The 23,906-nt window shown below is 39.9% G+C and overlaps 1 protein-coding gene across 4 annotated transcripts in view; it reads right to left on the bottom strand.

Moving 5' to 3' along the window:
• Window positions 1-23,906, bottom strand: part of ACXD (Adenylyl cyclase X D) — a 39,423-nt gene that overhangs the window by 4,344 nt on the left and 11,173 nt on the right. For 3 of the 4 annotated variants that reach the window (XM_076526071.1, XM_076526073.1, XM_076526072.1), the window contains 10 exons: window positions 10,242-10,376; window positions 7,205-7,422; window positions 4,932-5,088; window positions 3,395-3,544; window positions 3,192-3,313; window positions 2,206-2,453; window positions 1,142-1,494; window positions 678-964; window positions 300-476; window positions 30-210 (listed from right to left, as the gene is read on the bottom strand). In XM_076526071.1, the coding sequence (XP_076382186.1) occupies window positions 30-210; window positions 300-476; window positions 678-964; window positions 1,142-1,494; window positions 2,206-2,453; window positions 3,192-3,313; window positions 3,395-3,544; window positions 4,932-5,088; window positions 7,205-7,422; window positions 10,242-10,376 (2,028 nt within the window). Of the gene's footprint in view, window positions 1-29; window positions 211-299; window positions 477-677; window positions 965-1,141; window positions 1,495-2,205; window positions 2,454-3,191; window positions 3,314-3,394; window positions 3,545-4,931; window positions 5,089-7,204; window positions 7,423-10,241; window positions 10,377-19,806; window positions 20,231-23,906 lie in introns of those variants that run through there. The other variant, XM_033484333.2, reaches the window with a different exon arrangement.

The following is a 23,906-nucleotide window of genomic DNA, read 5'->3' as shown; positions in this document are numbered from 1 at the left end:
GTAAACGAAGTAAAAGATAGAATGATCACCTTCACGCTGGTCTGATACAAGAAGCACAAGATCTTATTGCGTGGATGGGGAACGTGACTTTCGTGCTCGTCGTGCGGGTCCTGGTACCGGTTCCACGCGAAATGCATCCAGACGATAGGCGTCAGAACGATCAGAAACAACATCGCTACTGCATAGCTGATCGCCGTGCTTACGTGCCACCTAAAAGTAAATCGATCATTGCTAGGACTTTGTGCTGCTCGTGATCCGTAGTAGGTTACTGACCAAACGGCCTTACGAAGGGAACATACTCGGAAAAAGAAAGCGTAGGTACCAAATAAATGAGTCCCATAAAGATCAATACGAAGGTGGTGCAGCTGACGTAAAACTTGAAAAGGGGATCCGGTTCCTTTAGGAACGGTATCTCCCAGCTCCACTGACGGAACGTTAGCAGTAACGGGTTTATATGTTCCCATTTGCACCATTGTCTGAAACAAAGGTATCAACAAAGTTAGAGGTTCATTGACATCACTCGTTATAGACTTATATATGTCTCTCTATCCCCACTACTTGAAAACTGATGAAGTTACCGATGAAACATTAAATAAGCAAAGTCACGACGGTTGGCATAGTATCAACAACGCGTCGATCCGCAACGGTATCGCAGTTGGGGTCAATTAATTACTCACTCCCACTTGGTGAGAGGCATTTGCTTGATAGCGGTCTCCATCTCGGCGTCCGCGGCTTTCAGCATCAGGTGATAGTCTTTCAGGCACGAGTCCATGAAATGGGTGCGTCGCCTATAAGTGCTGGCCAGTACGTCGACGTGATTCGCCATAGTAGCCGTCAGCCGTCTGCTGTTTTTGGTTGCGGCAGTGACGCTGCTCGATCGAACATTGTAGAACCGCACGTAATGCTTGTTGGCCATCGGCGGAGGGGAGTCCGGGGTCATGACTCCCAAGGTGTTCTCGCTGTTCTGCAACAAGGTTCGTCTGTCAACGATGCGGAACGCTCAACGGAAGTTCGTTCGAACGGTCGACAGAGGTTGATCAGTGGCGTAGGAGTTGCTCGAACTTTGTCCGACAAGGTGGATTCGATTGTCCTTCGATCGACTGATCGCCGCAGGCTTCCTACGCCACCGGGAAATACGCACCTGCTTAGGCAACGGCTCGTCGGGAAGCGACGGCGTGATCAGGTAGCTGCGAATCTCGTATTTTTTCAGAATCTCGTCGTTCAAGGACTCGACCGGTACGCAGTCGTACTCGGTCGCGTCCACCAGATCCAGCGTCTGTTGCGTCACGTGCACCTTGCCGGGCTTCCCGGTTTGCTCCATTTTATTGGCTATAACCACATCGCGTGACCAGACATCGTACTGCCACTTGTTGGCACCCAGGATCCCAGATATTATGTTCCCCGAATGAACGCCTATCCGCATGTTCACGTCCACGCCGCTTTCTCGGCGCACCCTTGCTCTCACCTCTCTTATGATTTTTATCATGTCCAGTCCTGTAACGAGTTCGTTTTATTATTCTAGTCATAGAATGCCTACCCGCATGCTCTATTATCTTAGCAAAACTTCGTTAACTCCTTGTTGTACTTTGACGAGCTTGACTCGTGATATAGAGAATACAATTTTGTTCTATTGTTATCTATGTTTAATCCTTTCAGGATAGATGTATATATACAATAAATTGGACAATAAAAATTGTCCATTTTTGCGCACAATCGGAGCGTCAATTAGGGAGCATTTACTGTACATCTTTTCTCAGAATTTATAATCATATAATTTGATTATAAATATATGTACAATTATATTTATAATTGAAAAGATCAGGATGCGTTGTTCATTTTTTCCATTATCTAGTAATCTAGTCCTTCGAGGAGAAAAAAAGTTCTTAGTACTTCCTAAAATCCTAAAGGGTTAAACATAATATAATAATATATACATAATTTTAATAACATAATTAATAATAATATAGTATATTATAATATATTATTATATATAATAATATAATAATAATATATACATAAATAATAATAACATAATTTTTCTTTCTCTTCTAAGAGATTGTAACAATAAAAAATATTATAATCATTGTGAATTATGAAGAAAATGGTACAGCAAGTGGTCAACCAGATATCAAAATGATCGTAACGAATTTAACCGAACATCCCAAAATTTTAGGCTGTTGCAAAATCTGAGGATGTCCAACGTACCCAGGTCCACGCAGCTCTTGGCATGCTGCGAGTTCGGTGTAGGCACCCCACTCACGCAATAATAGCAGTCACCCAGGAATTTGATTCGCAGAACGTTGTGTCTTTCGGAAGCTTCGTCGAAGCTGCCGAATAGATCGTTCAGCGTTTCCACTAGCTTGCGAACCGGCAGGGTGACAGTCAGTCCAGAGAAGTTCACCACATCGGCGTATAAAATGCTCACATTGTTGTGCGTTTCGACGCACAGATCACTGAAAACGAAGCGCTCTTTAATTCCAACGATAAGCCTCTTCGGAGAAAAAGCGAAGTGTACAAAGTGTTTCGTACATCGTGATACAACTGACCAGAACGTAATTATAAATGTAAGAATTAATTGAAAAGAAAGATATAAACATCCTTATGTTTGGAAAGCTGCTCTTTTGATCAAATCTTGTTGAACATTACTGACTCGTGTCTGTTCATGATTCTCCGTTCCTACTTCTTACAAGTAATCTGGCGAGTTCTCGTGAATGGAGCCTTTGTTGGTTGTACCATGATTTACGAAACATCCTGTATTATAAAAATGAGAATTTGTCGCCAATGAAAGTATTTCGTATACGAAATATATGAATGGTTATAATCCGGGAAATGAGGGGTGTCTGAGGTGATTTCAAGCAATTTTTTTCTTTACACAAATTTTCTCCGATGCATCGTTAACGAATTATCAACGAAAAACACTGACCAATGAGGGGCGAGTGCGCTCGGCGCTAGGCGGCCGAGCCAATAAGCGGAACTGGCTTGGCCGCCGCGCGTCAGCCGAGCTCGCCTCTCATTGGTCAAATGTTTTTCGTTGATAATTCGTTAACGACGCCTCGGAGAGAATTTGTGTAAAGGAAAAAATTGCTTCGAATGACCTCAGTAATCTCTAATTTCCCGAAAGTACCATAATTTTGAGACACTCTGTATATCGAATACGTACGATCGAATACGTTCTGAGAGGAATAGTATACCTGTGAGGTCGCCCTTTAGGTGGAGGCTGCTTGTGATCCTCGATGAACTTGAACACGTCCCTGAATTCTTTCTTAATTTTAGCGGCTATATGTTGCGGCAATATGCTTCGCGTGAGTTGTTCCTAAAAATGTAGACACGATGTAAAATACCGTTTAACATCTTATTGTCGATAGAAAAGAATAATCTAAAAGTTCAAACATACTTCCTGATCTTTCTCATAGTTCAATCTGAGCGTCGACTCAACGCACTTCCGGCGATCGAGAAAGGACCGCCTGATGACGACCTCGTTCATGAACCTGAAGTACAATCCTAGGCCGTTCACGCAAATGAAATAGATCGTGTCTGTGATGATCTGGAAAATCAGAGATCGAAAGACTGCAGTCGAGAGTTGGGCTAAATATTGGGTTGGCAAATACAGTGTGGTGCATAATTATAAACTCAAAGTAACTTTTACATTGTTACCGATATCTAAACGAAAGCTTAACAAAATAACATATATTTGTATATTTCTATTTTCTATTACTTCTAATATAGAAATATACAAATCTGATATATCGTTAAGTTTTCGTTTAAAGGTGTTAAAGTTACGTTGAATCTGTAATTATTCGCATCACACAAATTTGTTATTTCATCGAACAAATCGGCAATTACTTAGTTGCCAACCCGATACATGCGCTACAATTAGGGGATGTAACTTAATAATAAGATATCGTACGATCGGGTGTGTCGTAATCTTATTTTAGTGTAAATATGGTTTTGAAACAGTGTTTTGTAACTGGTCCCGTAATTAATAGGCACAGCCTTCCAGGAAGTGATTCAATGGAGTGTCAACATGCAAACTTCCTGCAGTCGGCGACAAAACATTTGCGAGTGCTACGCTTATCAGATCTTTCATCGTTGTGATCGGTACAACATACTCTCAAAGTTGGCCTAGACCGTTTCAAACGTTCTATATCGTTCTTTTAAACGTTTCATAAATACGATTCTCACATTTTCTGAACATCGATTGTAAATCTCTGTCTAGTTTGTCGGCGAGATTAACCCCTTGACATACCATTTCTTTTTCCGTAGTTACTGCGATTAGAAATTTTTCAATCGCAATAATTTCTTATAAGAGAAAGAAAATCAATTTGTGCCTAAATTAACCTGAATGCCTAAATATCGATGCCAAGAGATTCGAATTTTATTGTAATTTTAAAGGACAGGATAACATCTGTACTCAATAAATTATTACTAGAAATTGTCATGACGTGTGGGGCTCGTCAAAGTACGGCAAGGGGTTAAAGTTAAAACTGAAACTGATACACTTTATCGGGTTCGAAATAAATTAAAATTAATCGAACTGCCAAGCGAATGGAATCGTAGAACAAGTCTATCAAATTCTCTGTCGAACGACGAACAATATCGAACGAATTGCAAAGTATTATAAATCGTGTCTATCGACTAATTGATTTGTCGCCGTATACTTCGTCGCACCGCGTTGTTCCAGAAGATCGGTGCTAACAGATTTCCAATTAGAAAAGCGTTAAAATAGCGTGCTAGCTGGTCGCGGGTTTGGAACAGCCCTGTACCTCCGCCGGTGTGCGATAATAATCGGCGGCCCACGTGAGTGCCTAACACCGAAGATAAACCTGGCTGATCCTCTAATTATCTTAAACGGCGCATTAACGCCCGCTGTATCCATGTTTATTCGGTCAAGCGACTCACGTGAAGGAAATGCGTAAGGTGTCGGTGTTTACCTTGGTAACGTAATCGGACGTGTTGCTGTAAGTGATTAACGAGAGCGCGGCCAGGTAGCATATGGTGGCCGTGATCCCGAGTATGAAAGCGTGCAGATTCTCCGTGAGCGGCAGAAAGACGTAACAGGCGAGCAATGCCTGCGTCGCGTACGCTGGTCTGGGGGAGAAAAAAAAGAGGAACGCATTTAAAAACTTGCAACGATTGTTTCGACGACCACCGCACGATTAGAAGTTCACGGCTCGCGATTAATACTACCCGGAAGAAAAATCTGCGGACCGATCGGCGGATACCACCGGTTGCGCAATTCTCGCGATCTCGATCGTTCGCCAACAAACCGTGGATTAACGCGTAATATTAACATACGGTATGGTGGTTTCATAATTTTTCACGAAATTGCGATTCACGGCTAACGAATTACCTTCCTAAAGCGAGGTTTACCGGGGATTTATCCGAACCGGATGGATCTCTTGCTTTATCTCTTTTCTCTCGTTTGCAAAAGATTCGATTTTCTTGTATTATACAATGTTTATACAATATTATTTTATGGTATTATTTATTATTATTTGTATCATTATGTTATATACATATATTATATATATAATATATTATTTATTTTATGATAATATAATAATATAATATATAACATAATATAATAATAATAATAATAAATATAATATAATATATAATATATATATAATATAATAAATAATATAATAATTTATTTAATAATATATTATTATATACAGGCTGTCCCAAAAATGTCTCGCAAGCCGAAAACGAGAAGTTCCTGGGATCATTTGAAGTAACCTTTTCCTTAGCGAAAATGCAACGCGTGGCTTCGTTTACGAATTATTAAAGAAAAACACTGACCAATGAGAGGCGAGCTCGCCTAGTGTTTGTCGGCCGAGCCAATAAGCGCGCGAAGCCCAGTTCCGCTCGTTGGCTCGGCCGCCTTGCTCCAGCATATCTCACCTCTCATTGGTCACTCTTTTTCGTTGATAACTCGTAAACAAAGCCGTGGATCGCATTTTCGCCAAGGACAAACTTACTTCAAATTACCTCAAGAACCTCTCATTCTCGGATTGCGAGACATTTTTGGGACACCCTGCATATTATACATATTATATACATATAATATTGTTGTACAATTATTGTACAATATTTACGGCAAATAAAACTCACTGAAAGCCACCGAACAGAATAACAAATAGGTTAGATTTTCAGATACGATTTTGTGCGAATCGATCACACGGAGTTGGCCATATTTTATTTACTTATTTTTTTTACTTTTTTTTATTTACTATTTAATTTACTCGTAGGATACATTCGAAACATAGCTCGAATATAATTTTATTCGAAGAAAGATTATTCGTTATCGGGAATAAAATTTTGATTTGTACATTTATTCAGATCCAATATCGTTCATTATTCGAAGGACCTCGGAAAGTGCAATCTGTTACCAAAACTTAAGACTGAAAGAAAATGAGAACGTGCAACGAGCAAAAGTAATCTCGTCTCATCAGGGAAACGAAGAAGCGCTGATCAACGAACGCTGTGAACGAAATCGTAGAGCAAAGGGGTTGAAAGAAGAACTATCGAGAATTATAATAATCAAATTAATAAATTAGAGAGAATTAAACATTCTCTAGACATTAATCTAGACATTAATCTTCTCTAGACATTAATTAAACATTCATCTAAACATTCTCGAGAACATTCTCGTTCAATTCCTTGTCGCAATGATCATTATTTTCAAAAAAAAAAAACAAAAAAAAAGAAAGAAGACCACGATCTACCACAGATCGACCTTCAACCGCGCGCTATCCAAAATATTAATTTCGTCCCCGTTTCCGTGCTAATTCAGACCGCGGCGCGCGGTCTCGCCGTACAGGAAATGTTCATTTACATTCGTGAATAACGCGCCGCGTTGCGAAGATAACGATTATTATTATCCAACGCGTTGTTATCAGAGCGGCGATCGGGATCGCGTTCACGGCATGCACACCCGGCCCGCCGTTAATTGAAACGAGATGCGTGTTCTAGGAAGTGTTCGCGGTTCGCGGGAACGTTGCAAAACCCGGCGACGGAGATTAATATCGATAAGTGGTTCGCCGATCTTTCGTAACCGAGGTTTCGAGGAAGCGAGCGGTGGAACCGCGGTGGGAAAAAGAACGGAGGAAAATGGTGGACCGTGCAAGGTCGCGGCTGCTAATTAAATGGGGGGCCCCCCTTCGGGCGATTGCGAAGAGTCGGAGTTGCTCGATCATGGTACCTTATCGGTTTGTCCTCCGTGTAGGTGAGGGTGTAGTAAATGGGCACGGCTAGGTCGCCGACCACCAGCAGTATCACGATCAGACAGGACAACATCACCGGCATGTAGCTGTTCTTAGCGATGATCTTCGACCGGAAGGACAGGGCTATCACCGGGCATAGCAACGCGCTGCCAACGATGCAGACGACCACGTCTGGCACGCAGTTCTCGACGCTGACCTGCAGGAAGAATCATTCGTTCAACGGCCGCGTTTTGGCGATGATGAAATCGGGCCCTTTTCTGTAAAATGTCCCGAAGCTGAAGCAGCGAAGACGGTTCACTGTGTCGGGTGACCAATTGTTGTGACTTTGCTATGCTTTTTGGGCATAATGAAATTTATATTTATTCAAGAAGACATGTTAAATTTTTGTATTCTTTTATTTTGTTTATTCCAGAATAAACGAAACAAAAGAAAGGCCAAAAGCATAGCAATTGGTCACCCTATAGTATCCGGCTATTGGGTTGGCCACAGAGTGTGACTTTGCTATGTTTTTGGGCATAATGAAATTTATATTTATCTGAATTTTTGTGTTCTTTGATTTTGTTTATTGTAAAATGAACGAAACAAAAGAAAGGCCATAGTAATTGGTCACTCTATAGTATTCGGCTATTGGGTTGGCCACAGAGAGTGACTTTGCTATGTTTTTGGGCATAATGAAATTTATATTTATCTGAACTTTTGTATTCTTTTATTTTGTTTATTGCAAAATGAACGAAACAAACGAAAGGCCAAAAGCATAGCAATTGGTCACCCTATAGTATTCGGCTCCATTACCCTGTGATATTTTCGAAAAATCTATTGGGTTGGCCACAGAGTCTTTACGCTAAATCTATCGTGTCGATCAAAATGACCAGTTCATCACATCTTGTATTCAAAAGCTGTCACAGTTGCAAAGACTCTTTTACAGGCAACGATTGAACGCATACCTTAACTCAAGCATACGCTATAATAAAAATAGCGAAAACTCTAAATTATTATATATATATATATATATATATCATATTAAATTAGCATCTTTGGTGCTTGGTAGGTTTAGTGTAAAAATTGAGAAACAGACAATTCTACGTTTGTGTTTAATGCATCGAAGGTGCTGCGGTTACATGCGTGCGACCATGTAGATAATTAACACATCAAGAACGGACCGATGTGCTCACAACCTACATTAAGAACTGAATCGGTCACCTGATTCTTGTTCATCGGAAATATATATATAATATAATATAATATATATAATATAATATAATATAATATAATATAATATAATATAATATAATATAATATAATATAATATAATATAATATAATATAATATAATATAATATAATATAATATAATATAATATAATATAATATAATATAATATATATATTATATAAGTAATTTCGTTCGCAATATTTTAATAATCGGATACACAGAGGAGATACGATTATTCGAGCTCTGCGTCTCGTTTTTATATTTGTTAACAATCAATAACTATAAAAACGTGCCGCAATTGTCCATTTTTGTGCGCAATCTGAGCGCGAATTAAGGAGAAATTAGTGTAATCTGGTTATTCCATACGTAGCAGAAGAAACTATCTATAAATCGTACAAGATGTGATAAATAATCGAGGAACACAATGGTTGACGATCGAACCATGAACATCGATATATGTTTGACCATATTATGATCGGGGACGATATTTGTGGAATGCACGAATTAAGCACGAGAAACGAGCCAATAAGAAATTGAAACGAGTTGGATTACGGTTCGAGCGGTTCCGATCTATTTCTGCCCGTGCAAAATGGCCGGGAATGGTGGTCATTTTTGGTTCACCGGGGAGGTCTGATGATGCCAGCGAAATTACCGGCACTCCTTAGTAATAGGTTATCGATTCGAGGGGTGGATAGAGCCGAGAAGCGCGCTGATCGACTCGTTCGTAACGTATTAAAGTACGAGAACGGAGAAAAGGAACATTCTTTTTTTTTTCATCGAGCATAAGACATTTATACTCGCATCCGAATATAACGTTCTTTTGGTCTATTTTAGCGCTACACACACGGTCGAAGTGGTCGTTATCTTTTTATCCGTCGACTCGATGAATTTGTTGACCGTACTAACCGCCCAATTGGCAGCAAATCGTTAAAACAAACCGTCGAGTATTCATTGAACTTCAAGCGTGTTTAGAATCCCAGGAGTAATATATCTAGTCTCGGCTGTGTGTCAATGTTTCGAAGCGAAAATTTATTCGCCTGCCTCATTAGTCTCCGAGGATCGCGCGGAGGTTATTTAAATTTCAAATTGACAAGATTGCTCCCGAGGCGTATTTAAATTTTCGATCGTCCAATATAATTTATGCGCGTGCGCCCGACATTTAATTCGTGTACCACGTGCACGCCGTGTTATTGTTTCACGGTGCGAAACGAATTTGTTTAATGTTAACGACCAGACGTCGTTCGGCATGATTCATACATTTATTTGCGTGTCTGTCTAACAACGTCGGCATTTTCAACGCATTCGAATATTTAGATTTGCTTCGATTTGCTTTATAATTAATTTTTTAATTTTATTCGAAGGAAAATTAATCGTTATCGGAAATAAAATTTTGATTTGTACATTTATTCAGATCCGATATCGTTCATTATTCGAAGGAGCTCGGGAAGCACTGTCTGTTACCAAAATCTAGGAGTGAAAGTAAATGAAAACGTGCAATAAATAAAGGTATCGTTCATTTTATCAGGGAAATGAAGAAGTGCTGGTCGTCGTGGCTGTGAAAGAAATCGTAGATTATTCGAAAATATGTAAAACAAAAGAAGGCCAAAGGCACAGTAATTGGTCACCCCACGCATTTTCAATGCATTCGAATATTTAGAAATATGCTATTGCGTTTCTCTTCGATTTGCTTTATCGCCAAGAAATATCGTATCTCGTAATTATTAACGTAAATAAACATTTCGTTCATTTCGAACATATCGTTTCGAGCTTCGCCGCGTGTTTCTATCGAATCTGATTTCACTCACCATTGTAACCAGGATCAAACAATACGTTGTACCGAGCACCAATTGTAGCAGAACGAAGAGCGACAGATAACCATACTGAAGTCTCCTTTGGTAAACCGTGAACAGCTTCTCTAAGCCCTTGTATTTGAACTGTTCCTGAAAGTGAAAGCTCATATGAGATTATGTATTCGCGGTGTGACACCGCTGTTTGAACTTTCTCGCTAAGTTAATACCGATAGATCGTCGTAGAATCGACAGTTGTGAATTTTCATTCTTTTAGCTTTCATTGTACGATAACGTTCCTAGATATATCAAATCTTGGAGTACTCGTGGAATAAAATACTTCGTAGAAAGTGGACAAATTAGATCGATAGTTTCTACTTACGCGAGAATATCGATCCGCGTGACAATCGAATCGTTATTCCCAAAATTAATTGCAACACATGGCCATGATTACGATTCGATACCGATTTTACTCGAGCGTCTCTTATAAATGCTGCGAACATGGCGTGGCAAGCATTGCGCGTGAAACGATTCACTGATACCCGCATGAAATACTGTCCAGCTCTGTTACCATTTCGAGTTTCGCGATCGATATGGTACTCGGAAAGCAATACGATCATTTTCTACCCGTATCATATTCGCAGAAATGGAAAACTCCTTTTGCGAATCGCGTGAGAATCGACGCAGCAATTAATAGATTGGGAACTATAGGGCAGCGGAGTCTGTTACTGTGGGGTGCCTTCGATTTGTAATATTATAATGCAATAACATTTGTATATTATAATGCAAATTAAACTTCTATTCTCCCATTGTGTTTATTTTAGAGAAGAGAAATATTTCTAGTCTCGTGTTTTCTTTATTTTTTAATAAAGAAAATTTAATATGTCTTATTCGATAAACGAGCCGTTTATTTTGAAAGTGGCCTAAGTCACTTTTTCCAAAAGATCGAGTTAATGGTAACACTAATTACAATTGAACGGTATCTTTCATTTTATAAAAAAAAAAGTGACTTATGCCGCTTTAAAAACAAACCGTTCAAATGTGAATTACCGAAGGCACAGCAATTGGTCACCCAACAGAAAATGTCTCCGCCACCCGAAAGTGTTGCTAGGTCAGTTGCAACAGTATTAGCAAATATTTTCTGTGCTGTTCCCTGTTCGGCGCCTAACTTATTCTGTTGCGTACAATTCCGGCAAACAACATTTCCTTTAAATAAACTCTTTATCTCGTGCCGATGGTCAGTGTATCAAGGCTCGAACGTATCGGCAGTGTCATTTATGTCACATTGGGTTTCGCAAGTGCCGGAGGACTCACAGACCAAACATTACTCACGAGCGATCCACGCTCGCACGATTTTCCGCCTATCCCGGTTATTAGCACTTCGGCAATCGACGCATCGGCCAGAAGGTAACGCGATCGAACAACATTTAGCAATACACGAGTGTGCGACTTTCACCCCGAGGATCGTTTAAATTGAACGGGTGACACGGCCAGGTGTGCCGGGCGCCTCTCGTTAGCTTCCGAACGGAATCGAAGCTCCTCGTCAAAGGTGGCCTAATAATAGATGTTCGTAACAACGTCCGCGAATAACGGACAATGGCATGGCGGCGCTCCGTGGGGAATCGAATTCGGGATGGAAGGAAGGTCTTTGAGGCGCGGGCCAACTGAAATAGCGTTCCATTTGAAAACTGAATCATCAAGTGGGCGCGAGTGCTCGCTCCATCATCGTCGATCGTTCCGGCTGGAATGAAGCTACACACACACACGGGCGTACAGAAAAAATATACCGGCCGAGCGATTTTAAACACGCCGGATTGTTGATACCGCGAGAGATTCTTCAATGAGATTCCACGCGAATGCCCGGCATTCTTTTCTCACAACCGACCCGCGCTCGGTCGCTTTCGAAAATACTGCGGTAGAGATAGATTTTCCACTGACCGAGCGTACGACATTCCACGGAACGTTAGAATACTCGGCTTAAAGCACACACTTTCCCCGTTCTGTATTATCTGTCGTCGTTCTTCCAATGTTATGTATTAGGTCTACCGGAAAGGTTCTGTCCGATAGTGTCACTTCAAGTTTCAATCCATATGCACATGTTGATTCGAGACATATATGACCATCTCTCTTTATCGTTGCATTTACACGCATGCACTCTCCTAAATAAACTGAAACAAAGATGTCTCGTGTCATTATTAAGCGAGACGCGATCGTGGAAACATGGCTACCGATGATAATGCCGGACCACATGCTGCTTTGGCGACTCGTCGGAAAATCGCAGAGCCAGGCTGGGAAATTGTCGCATCCACCATACTCCCCGGACCTAGCACCCTCCGATTATCGCTTGTTTCTCTCTTTGCAAAACTTTTTACAGGAAAAAGAAATTCAAAACTGAAGCTGACGTCAACCGAGCACTAGTCGAGTTGTTCGCCTCTAAAAATAAATCATTTTTTAAAAATGGCATTTACAAGTTGCCATCGCGCTGGCAAGATGTCATAAGTAACGATGGAAAGTATATTCTACGATAAATATTATTAAATGTATGAAAATTGTGTTATATTTCAATTCAAAAACGGACAGAACTTTCCGGTAGACCTAATATGTATGGATTCCCTTGCAAATAAGTCCGTCAAATATGTCCGTCAAGAGATAGTCATTTCCCCAAAAATGTTCGGAGGTCGGAATTGAAATCGGCAGATCTCAGAATACTAGTCGCGATTCTCTTCGGACCTCGCGGCTTGTTTCTATAGAAACTCATACCAGAATAAAAACGATGACTTAACTTTTTTATTTCTGATTTTTTGCCACGATTCGAAGGCAATTCGGAGGCCACGTGATACGATTCGAAGGCAATTTGGAGGGCACGTGACACGATTCGAAGGCGACTCGAAGGCAATTCGGAGGCCACGTGACGCGATTCGAAGGCGATTCGAAGGCAATTTGAAGGGCACGTGACACGATTCGAAGGCGACTCGAAGGCAATTCGGAGGCCACGTGACGCGATTCGAAGGCGATTCGAAGGCAATTTGAAGGGCACGTGACACGATTCGAAGGCGACTCGAAGGCAATTCGGAGGCCACGTGACGCGATTCGAAGGCGACTCGAAGGCAATTCGGAGGCCACGTGACGCGATTCGAAGGCGACTCGAAGGCAATTCGGAGGCCACGTGACGCGATTCGAAGGCGATTCGAAGGCAATTCGGAGGCCACGTGACAGTACCTACCACGTACCTTGTAGCTCCACGATTTTTCTTGTCTGACTCACACCCAAACAGAGCATTTTGTATTGTCTTCCGGGAATTCGCGTCGCGTGCCGCATCACACGCTTGACCGACTCTCGTTGACCCTTAGCATCGACGCAGCAATAAATTACATAGACGTAGTACTAGCAGCGGAAAATTCACAGCAACCCGAAATTTGGCATTTCCGGGAGAAATTACTGTACTACTAACTTCGTAGGACTTAGTATCGTATGTTATTGAAACAATTCAAATTTATCGGACGTATTACCGATGAAAATTCTTGTATTTATTTATTACTACAGATAACTGGAATTATTACACACGTCGTTCAAAATGACTATCTCCGGCTCGCCGATAAGTACCGCAGCTATCAATGTCAGAAGAAAAAAGTGACTGATTGGCATTGTACGTGTGTCACTTCATTACACGTCTGCGGTGTCACAATTTTATTCGAATGTTATTAACAGGTTGCTCGTACAATTTTTGTCTCGTTGGAATGCCTGTCGTTGTAAGCCGTAAAAATGGACGACGATCACGCAGTAATCGATGATCCTTGCTAATAGACTTCTAGTAGAAAGTACAAATTGAAGGACCTGTAAAGGCGTCGACGATATTTCAAGTTAATAAATTACAAGTTAAGTAATAAATATCAAGTTAATAAATGTTTTATTAAAGGTGACTTTAAAATTAGATTTTGAAATTAGAATAATTAAAAGCTTAAATTGTCAGCATCATGGGTGTTAATATATTAAATTTAAATTTTATAAATAATTTTAAATTTAATATATTCTTTTAATTTGGTAGTTAATAAATGTTTTATTAAAGGTGAATTTAAAGTTAGATTTCGAAATTAGAATAATTAAAGGCTTAAATTTTCAGTATTATGGGTGATAATATTATATTAAATATACTATTTATTATATCATATATTAAATATTATAAATTAAATACATTTCCTGGCGAGCGAAGCGAACCGAAAGCGTCGAAACGCGTTCCATCGGCGGTAGCCGGTTCACGGGAGAGTACATTTCGAAAATGCGGCTGCATGCATTCGTGATTAGAATCGGTGGAAACAACGAGCAAGCGTACACAGACACGTTTCCCGAGCCTCGTGCTCGCTGCAGTTTTGATTTATTTTCCCGTCAGGAATCGCCTACTTTCCGCATGCGCCATTATTACGGCGGCCGCGGTCGGGCCACATTCGTAGCTGATACACGTTATTTCGCGGGCGTAAGTCGTAAATTATTGGGCTTGAATCATAAGTAACTTCCGTTTCCCCGCGCCATTTAAGCCGGCCCGTGACATTTTACGACGAGCATCAATCATCAAACGGCCAACCTTTCAAATTATTATCGATCTCAAAAAAGTTCTCCCATTTTTCAGATCGTCGTTCTGGTTGTTGTTCAATCGTTGTTCCGCCGTTTATGCACTCGTCGCGGAAGTTTCTGCTTAGATGAAGGTAGGAAATAGCTGATTTTATGGATGTTTAAATTTCGGCGCTGTAAACAGTTCAACGATGCTTTTGCTTCTTGCGAGCAAGTAATTTTCGATCGGGAAACGTGCCGAGATCTACGTGCAAAACACTTAATCGTCGAACTCGCACGGCAGATTAACCGTGCAATATACTTTCACTATAAACACGGTCTTCACAGTTCCGGTAACGTGTTTATTAGACACACGTGTCTGCCCACTGTTGGCCACTTCCACTTGCAGGAAACGCTCTGCTCCGTTTTCTATTGCTATTATTAGCTTCCTTTAGCGTGTGATTTACACATTTAATTACTCTGCAAGCACAGATAATACAGATTTCGTAGTCCGCGTTCCCCTCTCCGTGTATATCTCTGTTTAATTGATCTCTACCAACGATCGTTATTTCATTTGCCAACTTTCCTGATCGTTTTCTAAAATTCTGTCTGCAGTCGCATTCTATCCTATATCGTGACGGGCATAACGGCTCACTTACAAGCAAATTACGGAACTTTATGCATTTATCGCGTGCAGGAATCTACAGAAAAGCATAGAGCATCAGGCTAATTGAATTTGAAACCGTTTCATTACGCTCGTTAAAATCTAAATTCCTCGAATCGACGAGAATGATAACGTGTACGCGTTATGTGTTCCGCCGGTTTATTTGTTATCGCATTTTTACGTATTTTAGTGTTTCTTTATCAGGCACGGCGCGGTGCAGGATGTTACGTCGCATAAAAGCATGATCTACGATCGTCGATTATCTGCGAATATCAGGGCCATTTTCACGAAGACAATGGAAAACGGTGCAAAAAATGAAAGAATTGAGCTCGCTGTGCATCCGATTTCCAAGGTAACGCGGAACGATAATAGGATTCCTGGTTGTGGAAGTTACGGTAAAATTCCGGTTCATCAGCATACCGTGTAACGCCAATTAATCTAACCCAGACCAAATCAAAGCAGAGGAAAACCTTCGATGTTTCCCACGCGATCTGCGATACAGAATCGAATGCGATTCCGTAAGTGATAACGGAATATCGTTGGTCGGCTGACTCGCTGATTATCGACGTTAAAATGCAGAAAAATCGAATTTCGCGTGCGAACCATTCCACTGAATCGACAGTTGATCGTTTAAAAATCGAGCTGATCGTTTATTTGAAGAGCATGCCGAGCATGCCGAACATTGTTGTACGGCACACTGTGGATTCACACCTCGTGCCTTCCGTTTCGTAAATATGTTGCGCAAGAGAAGTGCACGAACGTTCGACGAGGCGTAGTGTTTCTATTAGAACAATGTTAACCGAGAGATCTTCGGGTTTTTGGTTCAGCCCGAATCCCTGACTTCTGCGAAACGGTTTGCGCTAAAAATACCGTGTTGCGGCTATTGCACACCGACAGTGCGCTCTTCCATTCAACATTATTCACCGGCATTAGCTGGTATTAACAGAACAACGAGGCTACACAGTTAGGTAATACCAGTAATTTCTCCCCAATTCGCGCTCAGATTCCGCACAAAAATGGACAATTCGGGAGTAGGAGACACGATTATTCGAGCCTCGTGGCTCGTTTTTATAGTTACCGATTGTCAACAGCTATAAAAACGAACCGAATAATCGTACCTCCTCTTCCCAAATTGTCCATTTTCGTTTCCAAGTTGTGGGTCAATTGCGGAGAATTTACTGTACCTATAAGAAGATTATTCCTAACAAAATTTTTAAAAAATCCTATTGTCAACACAGTTTCGCGCAACTTGAAATCAGAATGAATTCTTCGATTGTTAGGACTATGACATAGTAATCTATGCAGCGAACCTTGAAATGAAAGCAAAAGGCTGTAAAGACAAGACCACTGATGCCATCGAAGTTATGGCTATCATTGGCCAACATAAAAATTGAATAACGCTTCAGCGACTGCTCCAGAGTTAAATGTTTTTATTTCATTGATTTCCGGATGATAACACTTCTGCTCGAAAATGTTGGGAACATCGATCAGGTGCATGTGCAATTGATAGCGGCAGCGTTTGTCATTCTTGTTTTATAGCATTTCCTATTTTTATCGCCCACGAAGACAATCTTATTATTATTAATTGCAATTCCGATAATAAATATTAAATATATAGAATATATTATATTTATATTATTATATATATTATATTTATATTATTATATATATCATATTATATTATTATATATATTATATTATATTATTATATTATATATTATATAATAATATATATAAAAACAAGCCGCAAGGCTCGAATAATCGTGTCCCCTCTTCCCAAATTGTCCATTTTTGTGCGCAATCTCGTCGCGAATTAGGGAGAATATTACCGTACAGATCGTTGGTCTCGACGAAACCGCAGAAAATGATGAAATCATCGATGCGAAACGTTTCTACCGAACAGAGAATAATAGTGAAGAGCACGACACGTGTCGCTAACATTCTCCGTGGGAAGACGCAGATCAGTTGCAAGTACTGACCCATCGATTTGTTTGACACTCGTCGCCCAAAATCGTTATCGTAGAAAGGTTCACGAAAACGAAAGATAACGAGTGGAGCCATGCGTCCGACAGCGTCGAAAAAATATTGTCCTGATTCTTCTTCGCAAACATTGCGAGCCAATAGAAACGTATGTGCTGTTACGTTCTTTGCACATGTTTATGAGCTCGCGTAAGTCACAATCGATGTCTACGAATGGCACACAAAGACGACTGCATCGACAGAGAAAACAATGCATTTCTCTGCTTTCTCTGTTTGTACTCGTGTTTCATTTCCAGCTACCTTCAAAAGCAACTTACGGCGACATAAGCGTACGATCACAATCGGACGCATCCGATGCTTTATAAATAGAATTATGTTAATCTCGGGATCGCCACGGTTAATTTCTAGAAATGCATCAAAACGCGAACACCCCGTAAAAATCGAACTTTTAGCTTTAATCTAGTGATCACCACTTGAAAACTGTTATACTTTAAACCGCGTATTTAGTAATGTCAATAAACAGTTATACCTTAAACCATGTGTTTAGTAATGTCAATAAATCATTATACTTTAAACCGTGGATTTAGTAATGTCAATAGAAATCGCGAAACTATGATCGTAACAGCTGTTAGATAAAAAGAATTCAAAATATGAGATAACAATTAAACCGTTATCTCTATTTCCAACAAATCGAACTGTACAGTGCATATCGAAGGATCACTCGCCGATCACAGAAAGCATAGATCACAATAGCTTATTGTTCTAATCTGCTTCCAATTCACAGAGAAGTAACAGTTGAGGAGTCAGAGACCTTCTTCTCTTTCCACGATTCAGCGAATCCGACGATTCGTTCTGCATCCAAGATTTACTCGAAATCACAAGACCACGATCACAACGGATATTACAAACGTATCCTATGTTTTATGTTCGCTATTGAGAGCATCGGTCCACGTGTCAGAATTATTCAGAAAGTGAAGTACACCACTTCACAAGTGCAAGCCTGCGATCACGTTACGCGACTCGCAAATAGGTCGAACATCAAGACTGCTCAGAGGCAGTACATTCTATTTCACAATTATATACTATTTATATACTGTTTCACATTTTTAGGCAACCGATCACCTTGCAAGAATCGTTCGATAACCGAGTCCTTAACACAATAAGCCTACAGTCACGTTTCGCGATCCATATAAATAGACCGCGGATTTTATGCATTTATGGACAAACAGTTAGTTGCATATTAAAGTGTCATAAAAGATTAAAAACGTTTTAAAATATCGGTTGCATAAATTACAATTTATTAGAACCGTCAAGAAAAGAATGAACTTTAGTTCTTATTCCACGCTTTAAAACTTCTACATATAAACGTTAAGACGGCAAAACATTTTAGAGGTCTCCTGTTTTCACGATTCAGCAAATTCGGGCAAGCAACCAAAAATGCTAGGAATCAGAAACCATCAGCCAATTACAACCAGCCATATCTCGGGGATCACGAAGATGCCAAGACAGTAGAGATCTTACCTCTTCTTCTTTCAATTCTGAAAATTGAGGGTTTGAGAGAGTCCTAATAATTGAACACCATGTGTCTATCACATCCAGTCGCCTCTTGTGATTCTCGAAAAGGTCGAGACAGTTAAACGTCGCAGACAATTCGCTTTCTGTTTTCCCAGTTTTAAGACTTAAGAATTAAGGGTTCGAAAAAGTATCTTAGAAATCGAGACGCGTCTATCACAACCAGCCATATCTCGCTTGTCACAAAAATGCTCAAGACAGTTAAAAACCCTATAGGTCCTAATTCTCACTCTAATTGTCTCTCTAATTCTCACAATTCTAAGAATTGACGGTTCCAACGAGTCGCAATAATTGAAAATCATGCGTCCATCGCAACCAACGACTCGCAAAGCTGTCAAGACAGTAAGAGACCATAGGGATTCCAGTACTTATTCTTACAATTCGAAGAATCGTGGGTTTCAAAGAGTCCTAATAATTGAAAATCATGCGTCCACCACAACCAACGACTCGCAAAGCTGTCAAGACAGTGAGAGACCCCAGGGATTCCAGTACTTATTCTTAAGACTCTTTGAAAAAGAGTTACATAAAAAAAAAAGAAAAAAAGAGAGTTATATATTATTCTCTTTCAAAGAATTATGGGTTTCAAAGAGTCCTAATAATAATTGCGAAACATGTGTCCATCACAATCGGCCATATGTTGCAACTCGCGAAGAGATCAAGACGATCAACCAGCATAGACATTGTACTTCTCGTTGCCACAATTCCAAGAATTGACATCTTCGAAGAGTCTAGACAATTGAAAACCGTGTATTTCTCACAATCGGTCACGTCTCGTTCGTCACAAGAAGGGGAATACAAGCGAAAACTCTGGGGAGGCCCTACCTCGGTGGCGATCCAGCAAATTCAGAGACGGAATCCACGCCCAAGAGTTCTCTAGGGGCAGGTGTGCTTGCTCCAGCTCGCTGACGATCACATCGGGCACAGGCACATGGTTCACACAAAAAAAACTGACAGTGTCACCGAAATCCTGCGGCGATTGCCGCGATTGTCGCGAAACCGCGTGCGGATCCGCGCGCACCGACCAACGTGTCCGTATCCCCGGCGGTCACCGGCGGTCTGACGGAAAATCGGCGTGTGTGCTCGGCGGGCCGCGTGAATTATGCAGCTGGTAAAGCACGATAAAAACCGGCGGACTATGCGTGTGGGCACACGTGTGCGTGTATACGTGTGCGTCGCGGGGCGCAAGCGGCGCCTCCAGCCGGCACCCGCGTCTCCTTTCCACGGCAGAAAAGCGGTCGGTGCCAGCACCCGGAGTCGAAAGTTTCGTCGGAACGGGGGACACACACACACAGAGAGACCTTCTCTCTCTCTCTCCTCTCTCCTCTCCTTTCCTCTCCTCTCGCGCGTGCGTTTTCGTGCATCCGCCGGAGCTCGCGGCAAACCTTTCGGTCCGGCGAATATTGATCTTCAATCCCGAACCCGTGGGTTCGACCTCTTCCCACCTCCTCCACCCTCTTTCCGACCCACCTCCTCCCTCTTCTCCCTGTCTCACCTGTTCGGAATTATCATAATGCTTCGACAGCCGGTCGCACGCGCGCGTCAGCTCTTTTCGATAACAAGGCGAGAAAGAGTCGGGTACAGTAAATTCTCCCTAATCGACGTTCGCGGATTCTGCACAAAAATGGACAATTTGGGAAGAGGGGACACGATTATTCGAGCCTTGCGGCTCGTTTTTATAGTCGTTGACAATCGGAATTGCGAGTAATATTTTCGAAATTGCAAGTAATAATAATAAGATTGTCTTCGTGGGAGATAAAACTAGGAAATGCTGGAAAACAAGAACGACAAACGCCTGCCGCTATCGATTGCACATGCACCTGATCGATGTTCCCAACATTTTCGAGCAGAAGTGTTATCATCCGGAAATCAATGAAATAAAAACATTTAACTCTGGTGCAGTCGCTGAAGCGTTATTCAATTTTTATGTTGGCCAATGATAGCCATAACTTCGATGGCATCAGTGGTCTTGTCTTTACAGCCTTTTGCTTTCATTTCAAGGTACGCTGCATAGATTACCATGTCATAGTCCTAACAATTGAAGAATTCATTCTAATTTCAAGTTGCGCGAAACTGTGTTGACGATAGGATTTTTTAAAAATTTTGTTAGGAATAATCTTCTTATAGGTACAGTAAATTCTCCGCAATTGACCCACAACTTGGAAACGAAAATGGACAATTTGGGAAGAGGAGGTACGATTATTCGGTTCGTTTTTATAGTTGTTGACAATCGGTAACTATAAAAACGAGCCGCAAGGCTCGAATAATCGTATCTCCTTTTCCCAAATTGTCCATTTTTGTGTAGAATTTGAGTTGGTAGATCCAAAAAAGCTGGCCAAGACTCGGCTTTTCAAATCTTGTGTAAAATGAAAGATTATGGTTGTCTGTGCTATCAGTCTGCGCATCAAATTCGCAGTCCACTTGTAATTTTTTATAGATTTTGTGTGCGATATTGTCGAAAGATAATTTCGTAGTGGAATTTGCCATTCGTTGTAGGCCCATTAGTAGTAGACCGCGGAAATTTATACAAATTAAAAATTGTCAGTATCAATTGAAAGACACAGGAGCCACGTGCAATCTTGTTGCATTCATAAAATTAAAGTATTTCATTCAATTAAACAAAACTTACGAAGTAAACTTATATGGCATCGATTACTTCTTCAACATTCGTACTTCTTGCAAATCTTAATAAAATTAAGCAGTCATTTTTAATTAGACATGGAAGATTTACCCAATCGGTCATCAATCGACTGAATTTAAAATTAGGAGATCTCCCTATTTGGTTGGCTAAGTGTTAAACAGTTTTAATAAGCTGTAATTAACATACTTTACTTATCACCTATACTTCTTTCCCATAAATTCATAAAATCTGCAGTCTACACATCGGTCCAATTTTACTGTTACAGATCGAGAAATGCTTTTTTATTAGAATATCTAGTTGGTGGACTTAGGGGATTACCTAATAATATATTACCTAATAATATACCTAATAATATAACCTAATAATAATACCTAATAATACTCGGTATGTACTGGTATCTTTTTCCAATTCAGTTTTAGATTATCTCAGTGATCTACGCTGATCGGTTTCAGAGTTCTCCACATTAAAAGAATGTTAGCATGAAAATGAATACATACATACGTTTGCATTTTGTTGTTGTTGTAATGTACAGAATAATAACGTTTGCGTGCATCGATGAAAAATATTTCTTAATCCGCGACAATTTTATTGCCAGCTGGATTCAATCGAATATCGAATATCTTCCTGATCGATATTATTGTATCACTCTATAGGCCGGTATCTGAAAATATTTAGCATTCCCGCGCCGCGCGATTAGAACTATCGATAAAGCGTTTTATCGGTAACGCTGTAAAATGTTACAAAGCTCGACGGCGGCGATAACATCGCTTAGAAAAAATAATCGTTTATCCGCTGCTTCGCGATAATTAACCGGTGACAGTTCATTTCCTACCGCCAGACAAATTGACTTTGCTCAATCTGTAAACGAAGAGATAAACTGGTAGATTCCCGCTTCCATTAAAAACTCGAGCGAATCGATCATATTACACCGGGTCGCGTTGAAACGGTGGCGGTAAACAAGACGATTGTCCGATGAAAACCAAGCAAGGCGGGAGACGCAATATCAAACTGGAAGTCGTTGAATTTGCATAGCCGTGTCTGATCATTGTCTGCCGCTTCTACTTATTGCGAGTACACCACAGTTCAACCCTTTGCACTCGAGTGGTGACTCTGAGGCACCATTAAAATTTATGATGTCACGTTCTAAAATATTATAATTTTTACATTAGCAAAGTTTATATTGAAAAAGATCGTTAAGAGCTGTGTAACCGTTGCGCGAGTCACAAGTTCACAATTTCATATGCATAAAATGCACTTTGTCGTGTAAAATAAAAATACTATAAGTCTAGAAAAATTATTTCAGATTTACAGTTGAAATAGCGTCGAGTGCAAAGGGTTAAATATTTAGACTCGCTTTAGAATCGTTTTACTAGCGAAATTCTATTTTCTTATACTCTGAAATAAAAGTTCAAAGCGAAATAAAATAACCACAGATGCGTGAATAACTCGTTGTTATCTTCAGAAAGTTTTACGATCGATGATCACCATTTTGTTTCGAATTGCTCGAGCGAATTGAAACAAAATCTCCATTGGTTCCAACTTGTTATACGCATTCGCCAATGCATAATTATTATTCTTTCGCTAATTTGTTATTTTCGTTCCCTCTAAATAAAGAATAAAAATGTGCTCTAATTCACGTTTCGATACTTTTTCCTGAAATAATCCCTTCCGCTTCGTTCCCAAAATTCTGAGGAACTATTAATGCTTCGGCGACCGCGAAAGTCTGAATTATAAAAATCGATTAAGCGCAATTTAAAAAAGAAAAATGTATTATAATCATATTATTTAAAAAATGTATGCTATTTATACTATTATAATATAATATATTATATATAATATAATAATATAATAATATAATATTATATATATATATATATATATATATATAATATAATAATATAATAATATAATATTATATATATATATATATATATATATATATAATATAATAATATAATAATATAATATTATATATATATATATATATATATAATATAATAATATAATATTATATACTATATATGCTACTATGAGTATACTATTTGTACACTAAGACATTATAATTTCTCAATTTTATTGAGATTCCTAAGACGTATGTTTTTTAATTTTTGATTATTTTACGTAAGTATATCAAATACCTTCGCTTTGCAATTATAATTTCATTAGCTAAAATATTCTAATTGTACGACATTTTCGAGGTTTCCGACGCGGCCGTCACAGTGTTAACACGACTTTCATTCAGAGTTTCGAAGATTTGCTCTACACGCGTTTCAAGATCCGAGCG

This window comes from Megalopta genalis, chromosome 13 (assembly GCF_051020955.1).
Source record: "Megalopta genalis isolate 19385.01 chromosome 13, iyMegGena1_principal, whole genome shotgun sequence".
Lineage (NCBI taxonomy): Eukaryota > Metazoa > Arthropoda > Insecta > Hymenoptera > Halictidae > Megalopta > Megalopta genalis.
Note: the sequence above shows the minus strand (reverse complement) of the source record. Positions and strands in the feature narration are given on the sequence as shown.